This window comes from Podarcis cretensis (genome assembly GCF_951804945.1).
Source record: "Podarcis cretensis genome assembly, chromosome: 1".
Lineage (NCBI taxonomy): Eukaryota > Metazoa > Chordata > Lepidosauria > Squamata > Lacertidae > Podarcis > Podarcis cretensis.
The window spans coordinates 85,118,354-85,135,800 of NC_137170.1; the positions used below are offsets into that span (position 1 = coordinate 85,118,354).

Genomic DNA, 17,447 nt, shown 5'->3' on the forward strand with positions numbered 1-17,447 from the left:
GGAGAGAGTGAAAAATTAAATTACCACTGCTCTGAACCTGGAAAAGGGCTGCCAGCAGAATTAATGTTTTGGGAGAGTTCATTGACTGTGAACGGATAGCATGTTGACAGATGGCCAAATAAGAGAAATATATTGTTTCCATTGTCCTCTTCTGCGTTCAAAAAGGAGGAAAAGTAATTGAAAATTGAAACTAACTTTATATTTTAAAATGCGCATGAAAGGATCGAGTGGAGACTGTTTCCCTCTAGAGGGAGCTTTTGAAACTGTTACAAGAGTGGGTTTTTTCCAGCTGCAAGATAAGAGCTGTGAGAATCAGAGATTGACCTTGGACTTTAAGAATGTTGACAGAAGGAGCTTTAGTGACTGTTTTATGTAAGATAAGCTACTCGCTGGAACAGCTTCACAAAAAGACGGATGTTATGAATTCCATACTTGAGAACTTGGAACAAAAAGTGATAAATTTGGGACAAAAAGTGACCATTAATACAGAAATTGCTCAGGATTTGATACAGGAAACTACTTTGACAGGACAAACTGGGGAGAAGAACAACTGTGGTTGTTGAACCTAAAGTAATACAAGTGGAAGCCCCAGCCTTTCAGAGGCAAATTGAGGACTATAAGTGGAGGCCTCTTATGAATGAATATAGAAAAAGTCAGAATTTGAAGATTGGAGCCCTGCCTGCACTGGAGAAGGAAGGTTGGATAGACTCTTTCATGCAGGGATTTATTGACCTTTGGGTTCTGAATCTGGGTCAGGAGGTGATTGGAGTTGTGGGGGTCTTTGGATCTGGAGGAGTCTTGAAACATGATTTGAGATATTGTATGGACCTTGGTTCTAGCTGTGGAGAGTTGGCTGGCCTGTCGAGAGGGAATGGGGGCATGGCTGGGTTGGGGCCTCCCCGAGACTTGCTCTTCAGTATTTTCAGCATCAAAGAATATGAAGAAGAATTGCAGAAGGGACTTGGAAAAGATTTAAGAGCCTCGGACAGAAGATCTCCAGGTTGATGAACTATGTGGAATGGACGGAAATGATTGGCAGAATCCGAGACCAGGGAGAAGAGGGTGGTAGAAGATTGGGAAAGTCTAAAGTTTGTACATAGAAATATTGTAAAATTAATGAGTGTTTGAAAATTGTTGGAACGAAACTTTATGGCTTTAGCAGAAATGCTATAAAGAATTAAGTATAAATAAGTATTTTAGTATTAATGGAAAATAAGGTTAAAAATATGTTAAGACATTCATAATAATAAAGATAGAGAAAGATGGAAAGGATTTGCTGAAACAAGTAACAGAAGTGGAATACAAAAAGGGAGGTGAGAGGAAGTCGATGAAATAAGGGAATGAAAGATAGACTAATGAAATGGTATGCTATATGTTTTTTAAATTGTTGTTTTGTTTTGTTTAATTTAGTGTTAAGGTTATGTTTTGTATTGTTTATTGTATTGTTTTTTCTTTTGTTCTTTTTTCTTGTCTGCCGTAAGTTTGAAAAGTAATAAAGATTATTTTAAATTTTTTTTAGAAAGCATAAGCTTTCAGTGAGTATGTTGTTCCACCCCACCCCACCCCTGATTAAATATTTCCCCACTGCTCTGTTGCTTCCATGTTCTGCTTACTAATCTGAAAAAGTGCATTGGAGGAGCTGCTCTATGGTGTCTTCCCTATTTGGAGAAGTGTAGGAAACTAGGAATCAGGTTACTGAGAGCCTCAGAATTTGGGTGGTTTTTTAGGGTTTTTTAAGGGAAGTCCTTCCTTTCATCTTTCAGAATGCCCTCCCCTATTTCTTTAACAGCAGAAAAGACTTCATTTGCAAAACAGCAACAATGAATAGCTGTCAGAAGCATGGTGGACAGCTTCCCCACCACCCAGCACTTACAGGAAAGCTGAACCAAAGATTTTCAGGAAGCAGGGGCCCCCAGGAAGGCTGCAAGCTACTAGAGAGATGCTTTGTACTGTACAGTGAAAGAAAGGACAGCCATACAACCCCCCCTTGGCCATCTTGAAAGTAAGATAAGCACAACAAGCCCACACCTCAAACTTTTCTCTTCTCTTTGTTAATTTTCAAATGTAATTTCTTTTCTTGTTAATTTATAGAATGCTCTGAAAATCAGAGGAAAGTGTTGGAATTCATAAGTAAGGGGATGGTTAAGTGGAAAGGATGAGTAGACAGAACCTGCAAAATCCCAGACTGTAGTCCACGAACACTTATGCAGTCATCAATATGTTAGTTTTTAAGGTACTACAATACTTTTTTGTTATTGTGCTGCAACAAACCTAACACAGCTATCCTTCTGGAAATTGTTGTATGTGGAACCAGTTCCCAGTGATTATAAAAACATAGTGCACATTGGTGACTTCCTGTTGTTATTAAAGGAACAAACTAAATAAAATTAAAACATTAACATTTTGCTCCATTTTCGCAACACAGTTAGGAAGCAGTTATATTACCTGGAGTTCTGTAACTGCCCTGCCGCTTCCCAGAAACACACACCACACTCCACACTCCACTCCCCACCCCAAAACCCAACCCAACAAGTGCTGAGCTGAAAAATTACTGTCAAGGATCCTTTCTTACTCCTCCATTATGTTTCTGCAGAGGAAAAAACAGGATGGAAAGCAAAGGTTATAGAAAAGTAGGAGAAGCACTTGGGATTTGATGTCTCTGAAGAATCACCTCACATTAATCTGTTACAGCAAACACATACAAAAAAATATTGTGACACACTAAAACAGAGGGCTTGGAGCCTCTGGTTGTGGGCCAGATTAGGCCTGGTGGGGGTTCCAGTTTGGCCTGCCAGGGCGTTTTCTCCAAACCACATCTACTTGCCCCAGCAGATTGGGGGCCCAAAAGTGTGCTTCTGATTGCTTCATTGCAAATGAGTCTAGTTGTCAGTGCTGATCAGTGATGATAACAACAAGCCCCCTGGTTCCTCTCTGAAATTTAGAAATATTAGAGCCGCTTCTCTTCAGAGAGAGGCAGGGTTGCACGCGGGCCTCGCACTTCCTGCCTTTCAGTGCGGGGGGGGGTATGTTTAGGCCCCCGCATCACAGGGAGCCCTGGCGCACGTCATGACCACAGCAGGCCAATCCAGCCAGCTGGGGGACGTGGCTTGCCACATGAAAGTGGCTGCGCACTCAGGAGATCTCCCTCTCTAATCCTGGCTTCCACGGATCTCCCACCCTCCCTTCTGGTGTTCTTCACCTTGACCTTGCTATGGACTTTGGTTGGTCACCTGCTGAAGGGGCCTGGTAGGAATATTTCCATTTGGCAGATTGGCACCAGCCACTTGGTTTTCACCTACCTCGTAGCAAATTGTCACAACTTTGTAAGTTTGGTGGCTAGGCATTGGAAAAGCTTGGTTTATGGGAGGGGAGGTTGTGGCCATCACCTAACTCTCCCCTTTAAGGGTATTCCGTTAAAGGAATCTGGGGGTCATGGTTCCTGTCCGAAGCCTAGGTGGTGGCTAGGGCCATGGCACGAACTTTCTGGTTACCATGGGGGAGCTCCTGGTTGATGTACATCAGCAGGGCTCCCCCTTGTTGTTGTTGTTTAGTCGTTTAGTCATGACTGACTCTTCATAACCCCATGGACTAGAGCACGCCAGGCACTTCTGTCTTCCACTGCCTCCCACAGTTTAGTCAAACTCATGCTGGTAGCTTTGAGAACACTGTCCAACCATCTCATCCTCTGTCGTCCCCTTCTCCTTGTGCCCTCCATCTTTCCCAACATCAGGATCTTTTCCAGGGAATCTTCTCTTCTCATGAGGTGGCCAAAGTATTGGAGTCTCAACTTCACGATCTGTCCTTCCAGTGAGCACTCAGGGCTGATCTCCTTAAGAATGGATAGGTTTGATCTTCTCCCAAGAGTCTCCTCCAGCACCATAATTCAAAAGCATCAATTCTTCGGCGATCAGCCTTCTTTATGGTCCAGCTCTCACTTCCATACATCACTACTGGGAAGACCATAGCTTTAACTATACGGACCTTTGTTGGCAAGGTGATGTCTCTGCTTTTTAAGATGCTGTCTAGGTTTGTCATTGCTTTTCTCCCAAGAAGCAGGTGTCTTTTAATTTCATGGCTGCTGGTAAGCGCCTCCGGCAATGGCGGAGCTCCTCCAATCGGGAGGAACTTGCTCCATGGAAAGCAGGGTCTGAACCGCCACGGCGAAGGCAGAGACCCTTGGAAATCACAGGCGGAAGAGCCTGTGAACTTGGGATTCAGCTGGCACCTTTTGCGCCCCCCTACTCGCGGGGAGACCCAGTATCGGGAATCCAGAGCGATGTGGGGTGAGCGGCACGGTGCTTTGAATCGACCGCTTCTTTCACGGAGTGAAGCCGCATTGCTGCTGCCGGAGAGCGCTGACTTTTTCCTGTGGACAATTGGATTTTAAACAACAACCCGTGAGTAACGGAAAATTGGATTTCTAAATACTTTAATTTGGCATCGAACGGGGAAGGCTCAAAACAGGAAGTCCGCCTCCCCTTTTTGTAAATAGACTGAAGCAAAGTATTCATAAGCTAAGGTTTTGGAAAGCTTCATGTAAAGGATCAAACTTCCATTGATTGAAACTATAAAATCCCCTTGGAAGCAGGGGAAGGGGAGAAAATTTTGACCAAGCATGCCTGCAGGAGAGAGTGGAAAATTAAATTAAATTACTACGTCTCTGAACCTGGGAACGGGCTGCAAAAGAAGAGGGGGGGGGAGTCCATTGACAGTGAACAGTACATATTTGACAGCTAGCTACAAGAGAAAGATACTGTTTCCATTGTCCGCTTCTGCGTTTTAAAAGAAGAAAAAGTAACTGAAAAATTGATACTATTTTTCACCTTTGGAACTGTGTTGGAAAGGACTGAGTTCTTGAAACTGTTACAAGAGTGGAGTGGAGACATCCAGCTGTAAGATAAGGACTGTGAGAAACCAGAATTTGACCTTGAACATCCCAAGAATGTCTCTTAGGGAAGATTTAGTGTTTGCATTGTATAAAACAAACTATTTGCTGGAAAAGCTTCATAAACAGATAGATGCTATGACTACTAATGTTGTCATCTTGGCATCAAAAGTGGATATCAACACAGAAGTTGTCAAGGATCCGGCACAGGAATTTATTATGACTGAACAAATCGTTGAGAAGAAGGAGAAATGAGGCCGGGGGGAAGGCTGGCACTGCAGCATAAAGGCTGCTGGACACGCCCCCCCATGGCACCTGGTTGGACAGCCACCGGGGGGGGCGTGAGTGCCAGCCAGGTGAGCTGGAGGCAAGGGGCAACGCCCCCTGCTAGGAGCGGTGCTCGGGCTCCCGTCCACAACCACTCCCCTCTCTTTCAGGGAGGAGAGTCTTTGCTGTGGTCGAGCCCAGAGTAATACAGGGGGGAGCCTTGACCTTGCAGATGCAAATTGAGGATTACAAATTGAGGCCCTTTGTGCCCTAGATCTACCGCCCACCTCACCATCACCTCCTTTACTTCCTCATCCTTGGTGTCCCACTCAAGCAACTGGTTATACATTTTTGATAGTAATTTTGTTTTACTTTCTATTATTTCAATCTGGAATCTAGATTTTTTCTCATTTATTCCAATCTTTTTATCTTCCGTCCACATAGAATTTATTTGATGATATTGAATCCAACCAGTCAACTTATTTTTTATTTCTTCGTATGGTCTAATCCTCCACCCGGATTCTGTTTTGGTTAATAAGGGTATAATATAGGGTATAATATCTAGGGTATAATATAGAGTTTGATAAATGGAAGGCTTTATGGTGTAAAGATATGAACTTTTCAGCATGCACGACACTTAAGGAAAATATGTACAAGATGATGTACAGATGGTACATAACGCCGATAAAATTGCATAAAATTTATAGAACAGGCGACAAACTGTGTTGGAAATGTAAGAGTAAAGAGGGCGAATTTATTCACATGTGGTGGACGTGCGAGATTCTCAAAAAATTCTGGGAATCTATCTATAATGAATTAAAAAAAAATTTCAAATATACGTTTGTTAAAAAACCTGAAACCTTCCTGCTGGGGATAATTGGCAAAGATATTAAAGAAGAAGATAGAACCCTTCTTCAATACGCAACAGCGGCCGATAGAACCCTCATAGCACAGTACTGGAAAACAGCAAACACCCCAACATTAAAGGAGTGGCAATTTAAATTAATGGATTACTTAGAATTGGCAAAATTGACTCAGAAAATAAGAAATCAAAAAAGTACAAAATTTAGTAATGAATGGGATAAATTTAGAATATATATGGAAATAGAGACAAGGGGAAAATCAAAATGTTAATCAGAAATATAGATGTATTTAAAAAAAAATAAATCACAGTAGGCATGAGATAACGCTTACTACGTTATAAATTTTATTTTGGAATAGATACAGCAGAAAGATAATTAAGATAACATTATCCGAAATCGAGATAAAGGGAAGTCGATCAATGTTGTTGTAAAATTAATGTTGTGTTGTTTAAGTTGTAAAATTAATGTTGTGTTGTTAAAGTTGTGTTGTTTATGTTGTACGTATTTTATGTTCTTTTTCTTTTCTTTTTTTTCTTTTCTTTTTATGTTTATTTCATTTACTTTTGTCTGTTGTATGTCTGTGAAATATAGTTATGCAAAACTTAATAAAAATATTTAAAAAAAAAAATTAAAAAAATTGAGGCCCTTTGTGACTGAAACTAGAAAAAGCCAGATTTTGAAGATTGGCGCCTGGCCTGGTCTGGAAAAGGAAATTGGAGAGATTCCCCAATGCAGGGATCAATTGACTTTTGGGATATGGAGTCAGGTCAGGAGGAGATTGGAGCTTGTGGGACATTTGGATTTGGAGGATTTTTGAAACAAGATTTGGAACGCTTTATGGATCCTAGCTTTAACTATGGAAATCTGGCTGCCCTGTTAAGAAGGAATAAAGGCATTGTTGGGAAGGAGCTCCCCCGAGATCTGCTTTTTAGCACTAAAGATTATGAAGAAGATCGGCAGAAGGGATGTGAAGGAGAGTTAAGAGCCTCGGATATAAGATCTCCAGGTTGATGGACTTTTTGGAGTTGACAGAAGGGAGGGCAGAGGCCGAGACCAGGGAGAGGAGACAGTGGAAGAAGATTGGGAATTTAAAGTTTATATTTGGAAATTTTGTAAAATTTAATGAGGGAGAGAAAAATCATGGAATGAAATTTTTATGGCCCTAGTGGAAATGTTTTAAAAGTTTAAGTTCAAATAGATATATTAATTTTGAGGATAAAAAGAGGGAAAGGATTTGCTGAAATATTTAACTGAATTAGAATACAAAAAAGGGAGGTGGGAGGAGGTCAAGGAAATAAGCATATGAAAGATATATTATGTGAAGGTTTGATATGTTTCTTGCTGTTGTTTTTCCTTTTTTCTTAATCTTTTTTTTCTTCTTACTTGTATGGTATTTCCTTTTTTTACTGTGATATATTGTTTCATTTTTTGTTTAATTTGGTGTTTCTCTGTTTTATTTGTAACCTTCAAAACCTCAATAAATATTATTACAAAAATAATAATAATAATTTCATGGCTGCTGTCACCATCTGCGGTGATCATGGAGCCCAAGAAAGTGAAATCTCTCGCTGCCTCCATTTCTTCCCCTTCTATTTACCAGGAGGTGATGGGACCAGTGGCCATGATCTTCGTTTTTTTGATGTTGAGCTTCAAACCATATTTTGCGCTCTCCTCTTTTGCCCTCATTAAAAGGTTCTTTAATTCCTCCTCACTTTCTGCCATCAATGTTGTGTTATCTGCATATCTGAGGTTGTTGATATTTCTTCCGGCAATCTTAATTCCAGCTAGGGATTCACCCAGCCCAGCCTTTCGCATGATCCGCCTACAGGTGGCTAACCGTTGTGAGACTTCCTGCATGGCACGCAGGAGTCAGATATACTTGGGTCCAATACCTAAAGCCAATACCACTCACATTCTGTAACCAATAAAAGTTGTGACCTTTTTTTCGCCCATTAACCTACAGTAAAATACCAATGTCCACGTGTTTTATTTCATCAAAGGAGAGAGTACGGGGCCTTGACATGCAACTATAGTTTAAATAGAAATACATGTCAACATAGAGAAGCTGTGTGCCAGGTGACTTGAGTGTGTACTCATTCTGCTGCCCAGGTGCTAGGGATCTTGGGCAATTTCAAGTCCCTTTTCTCTCTTATTTTCTCTCATCTTAAAATGAGCTAGGGTTGGGGAACCATTCAAATAGAAGACTCCATCAAATAGTATTTATTTATTTATTGAATTTATATACGGCCCTATACCTGGAGGTCTCAGGCCAGTGCAGAGGTCTCAGGTTTTCTGAGGGTTGCATTCTGACTTCAAATATAGGAATGCCCTCTGTAAATTAGTGCATATGGCCACTATATTTAGTAGTAAGCCACTTTGTGGAGCAGGGGTTGTTTGAGGATCAGGCCTATCCCTGTAAAGGAATGACTAGTCTTATAGCCACAAGCATCTATCTGACATCAATGGTAACTCATGTGGTGTCATCCAGATGTTGTTGGACTACAACTCCCATCATCCCTGACCATTGGCCATATCGGCAGGGATTGGAGTCAACAATATCTGGAGAGCACCATATTGGCTACTCTGGGGGAAATTCCCCTTGAGGGGTTCAAGTATGGAGGCCCAAACCAAATTCCAAATCAGACAGACTTTATTCAGTAATGCATTACAGGACAGAATCCTAAGAATCTTCAAAGTATTTCCATGGGATCCACACTATATAGGCAAATATAGACATCATTTCAGTTGTTCACCCTCTATCCAACGACCTGATGCTACCCCAGCACTTTGTCGTCTTTCATCCAGCCACAGTCCATGAAATGACCACCTCAAAACATTTGCAGGAGCAAACAGGATTGAAAGCAGGATTGTGTATGACTGTCTTGAGATCATCATGAGCACAAATCATCAAGAATGTGTGTAGAATTTGTCTTTTGGGAAGCAGCCATACCTTCACCTCAGTGACTCTTGTTATGCTGCATCTTTATGAGGATGCAGAACATATAATTTTACTATGCATTTTGACCACCATTTTCCACCACACCATTTTCCACCTTCCATTTTTGATGCAAGCCTCACATAACCCAGAGTCACATAAATCTCCCATAAGTAGCTTGAGAAATAAACCCAAAAACTTTCAGTGAGTGTAATGTAGTAAGTAGAACTTAAATGATTACTAAGGCTTCAATCCTATACACATACCTGAAAGTCTCACTGAGCTCACTTCTGCATAGCAAAGGATTGAGCTCACCTCTTAAAGTAATTTTTCTGGAGTGCTTTTTATAGTTCTTTTCCCATCCTGACATAGTCCCTAATATATTTTGACGCATGAAAGGAAACCATTAAAATTCTTTGGACATTTTTGTTGGCTCCAGACCAAGTTAATCACACTTAGTCCCACTAAAATTAATGTGAAAGAATAATTGTGTGTGTGTGTGTGTGTGTGTGTGTGTGTTTAGTGAAAAATACTGGGAAATATTGTAATTATTCTAAAACTTGCATTATATTCACAGAGCCACACACATGGAAACAAATATTACAGCTCTTAATGGAAACAAGTCTTCTTCCCTCTCTTTATTTAGTAGTATAGAATAGCTATTATCATCCTCTGTAAACATCTATAGACTCCTGCACAATATTATTTTGCAGCATAAGACCTGGAATGTATTCCTTCTCGTAATGTTTTGAACTTAGCATGTCATCACTGAAGGCTGCCCTGCTGCTTTCCCCCAGGGAAACTCAATATTTAGTGCTGAATCAGAACAAACAGCAATTGAGTTTACCACAGGTTACTGTTTCTTCAGATTTAGCACTAAGGAGTGGGTTTTCTGGAGGACAGCGGGAGGCAAAGGCAAAATCATTTGGACCCATGCCTAGAAAGTCTGAGACAAGTGGGAAACTGCTCAGACCCGTGCTTTCTAGGCAAAGGACAAGCAGAATTGACTAGAAAGAGCACTGAGAGAAGATATTACTGGGTTAAAACTTTCTTGCTGACAACTCTTCTAAAAGCTTCCTTCACATCTTTGTTCCTAAGGCTGTATATTAGAGGGTTGAGCATAGGAATCACAACCGTGTAGAACACAGAGGCCCATTTGTCCTGATCTAATGAGTAACTGGATGTCGGTCTCAGATACATAAACATAACTGTCCCATAAAAGAGGGTGACTCCAGTGAGATGGGAAGCACATGTAGAGAAAGCCTTACGTCTGCCTTCAGCAGAGCGGATCCTCATGATGGCAGCAAAGATGAAGAGATAGGAGATAAGGATGATAAGGATGGTGCTGAACTCGATGAAGCCACAGAGGCTGAAGAGGAGGATCTCACTCATGTAGGTGTCAGAGCAAGACAATGCTAGGAGTGGGGGGATCTCACAGAAGAAATGATTGATGATATTGGAGCCACAGTAATCTAAACTGAAAGTCAGGCTGGTATGGGACACCAGGCTTATTAGACCTGCTACGTAGGAACCAATAGCCAGTACCAGGCAAACCTGCTTTGACATGACTGTGGTATAATGGAGAGGACGGCAGATGGCCACATAGCGGTCATATGCCATGGCAGCCAAGACATAGCATTCAGCATCCACAAAACCTACAAAAAATGCAAACTGTGTGGCACAGCTGGAGAAGGAGATAATTTTTCGCTGGCGTAAGAAGTCGGCCAGCATGCGTGGGGCAATGGCAGTAGAGTAGCCCAGATCCACTAAGGAGAGGTGGCAAAGGAAGAAATACATGGGTGTGTGGAGTTGCTCATCTACGGTGATCAGGAGGATCATGCCCACATTTCCTACCACATCTGCCAGGTAGATGAAAAGAAAGACCACAAAGAGAGCTATTTCAAGGCGTGGATTATCTGTGAAGCCCAAGAAAATGAACTCTGTCACCTGGCTATGATTGCCCTCAGCCATCGTGGCTGAAGACAAATTGGGGATCTTGGGATCCGGAGAGAAGACAGAAGACACTACTTGAGGCAGAAGAAATGCTTTGTAGTGTAGAGCAATAGAATGGGAGAAAGGCAGTCTGCCCTGCTGGACAGAGAATACAGCACTCCTTCTGCAACTGGGTCCACCAATCACTTCAAGTCCCCTTAGTCAATGTTATGAAAGGAACATAAACTATCACATTCAGTGTTTCTTCCTAAAGAAAAGAAAACAGTTATTTTATTATATGTACAATAATTAAACATTTTTATTCATTCCTTTCCCTGATTGGAATCAAAGCCTGCCTTAGTTAAAGCCACAGATAGAATATGCTGCTTTATAAAGTCTTGACCATTATTTGCTCCATTTGTTGTTGTTGTTTAGTCGTTTAGTCATGTCCTACTCTTCGTGACCCCATGGACCAGAGCACGCCAGGCACTCCTGTCTTCCACTGCCTCCTGCAGTTTGGTCAAACTCATGTTGGTAGCTCCATTTCTTACCAGATCCCAATAGAGTGAATAATTTTTTTCATATACTTTGCATTTGGATCTAGAAAAGTGTAGCCAGAGAGTGCAGTAAAAAGGGAAACAAATCCAGGGGCACATTTATGCAACTGGTGCAGTTGATTGAGGATATGAAGCTTCTGCAATCTTTTCCACCATGGCAGATAGGATTAGGCTAAAGAATGGGACTTCTGGGTGAATAGCTCCTCTAAGACACTCCCTCCCCTCTTTTCCTGACATAGGAGGAGTCTGGTGTTATGAGAGATCTTCAACAAATTTTCCCCAAATCACTAATCTGTGGGAGAAGGGGAGGAAGCATCTATACTCTCCTGATGTTACTCTTCTCCTGCTACCATCTCTTCTTCCTGGGAGCTAATGGATCTTTTAGTCTTCTACCCAACCTTCCCTGAGAGAACCATGAGAGCAGCACAGGGCCTGGAACCTTCCATTGTCCTACTAGTTCTCTGGGTTATATCCATGGTCTCTGTAGCACCCTGTTTGCATGACTTATTCCAGATTCCACTGAAGTAAATATTCCCTGTGCAGATCCCCCTGAATTGTTAGCTCTGTCTGCTATAAAAGAAGATAATGACCCTGAAATTGTCCTGGTTTTGAATATGTAAACATTAAGAAGCTAAGCAAACCCCTGCTGGATTAGGTTGAAGGCCTCTTAAGTTCAGCATTCTGCTCTCACAGCAGCTAACCACATGCCTATGGAAAGTCCACAAGCAGGACATGAATGAATAGGCACTCTCCTCATTTGTGATTCACAGCAAATAGTATTGCTACCTGTAACAGTGAAGGTAGAACATAACCACCCTACATAGCAGCCACTGATAGCCTTTTCTTCTATAAATTTGTCTAATCCTCTTTTAAAGCCATCCAGGTCAGTAGCCATCACTGCATCTTACTCACCAGCCATTTTAATCAGACTACCCTTGGAAGAGCACAGCATTTGGGTTGTTAAATATTGTTGTGCCTATCTGTTGCCCAATTCTAGCAGCACGACAACAACAGCAGCAACAACAACAACTGCTTTCAGGAGATTCTTGCTTGGTTTTCAATGTCAACTTGAGTAAGAATTCTAAGCAACGTGGACTCTCTAGCATGGACAATGTTTGCTAGGGGATTCCTCAAGCAGAAACCTTGACCTCTTAAATTTCCAAAATTCCCTGAGCTAGCTTGGGTCCACATATCTACTTACACAACCTTGAGCCCCTCCTGCTTTGAAAAACTTTATCCCACCTGGAAGTCAGATGCTCAGTCCATACTTTTGTCCTCTCCTCTGCTTCTTAGCTGTTGTAAACTGGCAAGTCAAAAGGTGGTATTTATTTATCCAGCTCAGAGCTCCAGATGGCTGATGCAAGGATTACATGGCTCCACAGGAAGCCATTAAAAATACTTCTCAAGGGTACCCCTCCCCTTGTCACTTTCTCCCTTTCATCCTTACAGAGATAATTAAATATGTTAATTGAAGTTCTTTCTCTTGAACCTTTCCTCAGCAACACAAATTTTGTGCTGTTATACAGTCATACCTTGGTTTTCGAACAACTTAGTTCACAAACAACTCGGAACTCGAACACTGCAAACCCGGAAGTAGGTGTTCCGGTTTGCAAACTTTGACTCGGAAGTTGAATGTCCTGTGCAGCTTCTGCAGCTTCCAATTGGCTTCAGGATGCTCCTGCAGCCAATTGGAAGTCACACCTTGGTTTCTGAACATTTCGGAAGTTGAACGGACTTCTGGAACGCATTCTGTTCAAAAACCAAGGTACAGTTGTATAGATAACCAGGACTTCACAGAATAACTCTGCTCTACTAGGTACACAGTGCATCACTTTCCTCATCAATCTCTATGAACCGCCTCATAGTTATAACCAGAGTTAGTGTGAAAACATTTTCTTGCTGATGATTCTTCTAAATGCTTCCTTCACATCCTTGTTCCTCAGGCTGTAGATTAGAGGGTTCAGTGTGGGGTTCACGAGTGTGTAGAACACAGAGGCCCATTTGTCCTAATCTAATGAGTAGCTTGATGGTGGCCTCAGATACATAAACATAACTGTCCCATAAAAGAGGGTGACCCTGGTGAGGTGGGAAGCACAGGTAGAGAAGGCTTTACGTCTGCCCTCAGCAGAGCGGATCCTCAAGTTGGCAGCAAAGATGAAAACGTAGGAGACAATGATGGTGCTGAACTCGTTGACTCCACAGAAGAAGAAGAGGAGGATTTCACTGATGGAAGTGTCCGAACAAGACAACGCTATGAGTGGAGGGATCTCACAGAAGAAGTGGTTGATAACGTTGGGCCCACAGAAATCTAAGCTGAATGTGAGACTGGTGTGGGCCACCATACTCATCAGACCTGCAAAGTAGCAACTAATCCCTAGCACCACACAGACCTTATTTGACATGTCTGAGGAGTAATGGAGAGGGCGGCAGATAGCAGCATAGCGGTCATATGCCATGGCAGCCAAGGTGTAAAATTCAGCATCCACAAATATCACAAAAAACACAAACTGAATGACACAGCTGGAGAAGGAGATGACCTTACGCTGGCACAGGAAGTCAGCCAGCATGCGTGGGGCAATGGCAGTGGAGTAGCCCAGGTCCATTACTGAGAGCTGGCAGATGAAGAAGTACATGGGTGTGTGAAGCTGCTCATCCAGGAGGATCAAGAGGATCATGCCCACATTCCCAACCAAATTTGCCAGGTAGATCAATAAGAACACCACAAAGAGGATAACCTCTAGGCGTGGATCATCTGTGAAGCCTACAAAAATGAACTCTGTCACGGTGGTGTGATTGCCCTCAGACATCACCAGACAATTTCAGAACAGGAGATGAAGAGGAGAAGTGAGGAAAGGCAAAGCCTGCACTGCCAGTTCCAGAAAATAGTAACGTTGTAACCTGCTTGAGAAAAATGGAGAATTAGTCTGCATTGCCAGATACTGCTTCTTTAGCCTTCTCTATAAAACTGACAAAATACTTCTCAACTGATGTATGCTTAGAAAGGAACACAATCTATTAAAACTTGTGTCTTCTCTAGGGGTAAAAGTTACTCTTTCAAATAATTACAGTGGAGCAGAGAATGAATGCAGTAAAAATTATAAAAACTCACTGGGTTAGATGAAGATTAACAGAGCAATGGGAACTCCTAGTCAGAGCATCCCCAAAGCAACAACTTTCTCCCCTTTCTCCCCCTCCGTCTGCTAGTGCTGGCTGAAAGAGGGGAACTGCGAAGGTGAGGTGAGTAGGGCAAGCTAGGGGGAATCAGGCAGCCATCTTACACAGACAGCCTGTCAGCTCCATACCTGAGGCAGCCATGTTGAAAACTGGAGTGGGACACTCTTTATGTTCAATTAGTTCATTCAGAACACTTTGCCTATCATTTGCTCTGCCTCTGTCCACCCTGGGCATGTGCCCTTCATGTCAAAAAATTTCCACCAAAGGAATGCAACCCTTGGCAGTAGAAGGCTGCCATTCCCACCCTTGGATGTTTTTTGCCTGGGTGATTTCAGGTAAGAAAGAGGAACAGTAAGTGAACTTCACTGACCTACTACAAGGCCACATTAATTATGACACAACTACAAAGTGAACGCGGGTGGCGCTGTGGGTTAAACCACAGAGCCTAGGACTTGCCGATCAGAAGGTTGGTGGTTCGAATCCCTGCAATGGGGTGAGCTCCCATTGCTTGGTCCCTGCTCCTGCCAACCTAGCAGTTCGAAAGCATGTCAAAGTGCAAGTAGATAAATAGGTATCGCTCCGGCGGGAAGGTAAACGGCGTTTCCGTGCGCTGTACTCCAGCTCCCTCGGCCAATAAAGCGAGTTGAGCACCGCAACCCCAGAGTCGTTCGTGACTGGACTTAACTGTCAGGGATCCTTTACCTTTACCTTTATGACTCTGACACAATAGGAAATTACATTTTCCAGGGCTGCTGGCATATCTGATGCAAACAGTCTAGGTGTCAGAGAGGGGGGAGGAGGAAGAAGAAAGGTAGGGAGGCTTCTCAGACCTCCAGTTTTCCTTCACTTTGATTGTTGCCAGTCCCTCACCCACTGACAGCAGGAAGGAAGGAATTCTCCACATCATATTGAGCCAGGGAACTTTGGGAATGAAATCAGATCACATGGTCTGATTTCAAGATAGTAACTCTACTTCAGAAAAAGTCACTAACATGTTCCCTCACCAATTCTGAAGTGATTATCTTCAAATATAAGCATGATAAAGACTTGAAATAAAACCTGCATTAAAAACAGAGGTCTGTGAAATTATTTTAATGCCATAGAGGCGAGAATACCTAACCTTCAATTAATATACAAAGTTGAAAGCTGAGAATCATGGGAAAAATTTTCCCTTCAGGTAAAAAATATGTATCATTTAGATGGGTTTTTATTTCATCAAAATATGCTAGGAAATTATCTGAGCAACAACTTTTCCCTCTATTATGGTCCATACCATTAACTACTTATTAATCTATTTATTATTTGAGGCCTTTATATACTGCCTTTCATAAATACTGATTCCAGTTGATTTTCAGTGCATTTTCAATACTCATCCAAACTCCACATGTACACTTTTAAGATGTATTTTGCATCATATCATTCCATAGTGTGAAAAATACTCTAAGGGTTATTTTGTTATGGGACAAACAAAGCACATAGGGAATAATTATAGACTGTGTTACAGAGTTCTGTATGTCACAATTAAAAATAATAGGACTTTATCAGCAAAGAATGCCAACACTTATATCCTCCTAATAATGTCCTTTGTACACAATTATTTATTCATTTGCTTGTCTTCTCTGGGGTGCAGAATCCAGGAAATGTTTGTTTTAATAAAGACTCACAGGGCTAGCCAGAAGTCATTGAAGAAGTTACTAATTAGAATCAAGATTGTTAAGTAAATGAGGATCATTTAATCCTACAAGTGAACCAAGGCCAGAGCTGTAGCTAATCAATTTACTATATTTGTCAACCTCTGCACCCTGAATATTGTCAATATGTCATGTTCTTGTCTACATGCCATTGCTTGTACTCTGACATCACACAGATCTCCTAAATCTGTATGGCAACTGTACATCAAAGTGGCATAACACCAGTGGTTTATAGTTGTTGTTTCCGTTCATTAATGTGGCAAAGAGAATGTAACACAGTGTTTCCCAGAGTTGGGTCTCCAGCTGTTTTTGGACTACAACTCCCCTCATCCCTGACCACTTGTCCTGCTAGCTGGAGACCCGAGTTTGAGAAACACTGATGTAACACTACTGGGAGAGTGAAAAGTTAATAATTGTAGGAGAGGCTATCTGCCTTCCAGAGGCAACATGGGAATACGAACACCTGGTTGGGTTATTGATAAAGTGGCTGCCAATAATTAGAAGCTATAGGCCATAATTGTGTGTATATTTAAATATTTTTAGACGGGAAAAGTTCATCATGCTGCAGTTTGTGTGGCCGCCAATAGATGGCCATGTGAACTGCAGCATGACAACAGTGGATGGAATGAGCAAAGCGGATAGGATGACTATGTGAATGAGCAGGCCAGCAGAATGAGCAAACACACTGGTGAGCAGGCAGTCCAGGTGGGCTTTGACCTGTTCCCTGTGATGATGCCACCCACCTGTCTGCTTCCATGATTGCACAACAGAGGGAAGCCTGGGGTCTGAATGAGCAGACGGCTTAGCTGAGTGAGTAGGTGGGTGGGGTGAGTGAACAGGCAGCCTGGCAGATGGCCCAGGAAGGCCTGCAGTCCTTTACACAACCGTCATCATTACTGCTTTCCATGGTTCACACTAGTTGGTTGTTTGGTTGTTTGTTGCTTCCAGAAAATAATGTATAAGGCAGTTCTTTGCTCTCCCTGCAATGGTTTTTCTTAATTTATAAAATTTGGCAAGTGTAAAAGCAACAAAATGGAAGTCGAACAATATAGAAAGATGAGTCTTCGTATATGAATTAATAAGTTATTCTTTCATGAAATTCCTGAAGCCAACCAAGGTTATGAGATCCCCTGGAAAATGCTT

At 42.0% G+C, this 17,447-nt stretch overlaps 1 protein-coding gene and 1 pseudogene across 2 annotated transcripts; both read right to left on the reverse strand.

Annotated features, from left to right (window-relative positions):
- Positions 1-9,982: 9,982 nt before the first annotated feature.
- On the reverse strand, positions 9,983-10,921 carry LOC307214853 (olfactory receptor 5AR1-like; the record flags this gene model as incomplete). The annotated part of the gene is made up of 1 exon (XM_079973906.1): positions 9,983-10,921. The coding sequence occupies one exon, from the start codon at positions 10,919-10,921 to the stop codon at positions 9,983-9,985; it is 939 nt and encodes a 312-aa protein (XP_079830032.1).
- A 2,395-nt stretch (positions 10,922-13,316) lies between these two features.
- Positions 13,317-14,246, reverse strand: LOC307215051 (olfactory receptor 5AR1-like; annotated as a pseudogene). Its single transcript has one exon. The product of its transcript is annotated as an olfactory receptor 5AR1-like (transcript).
- Positions 14,247-17,447: the final 3,201 nt, after the last annotated feature.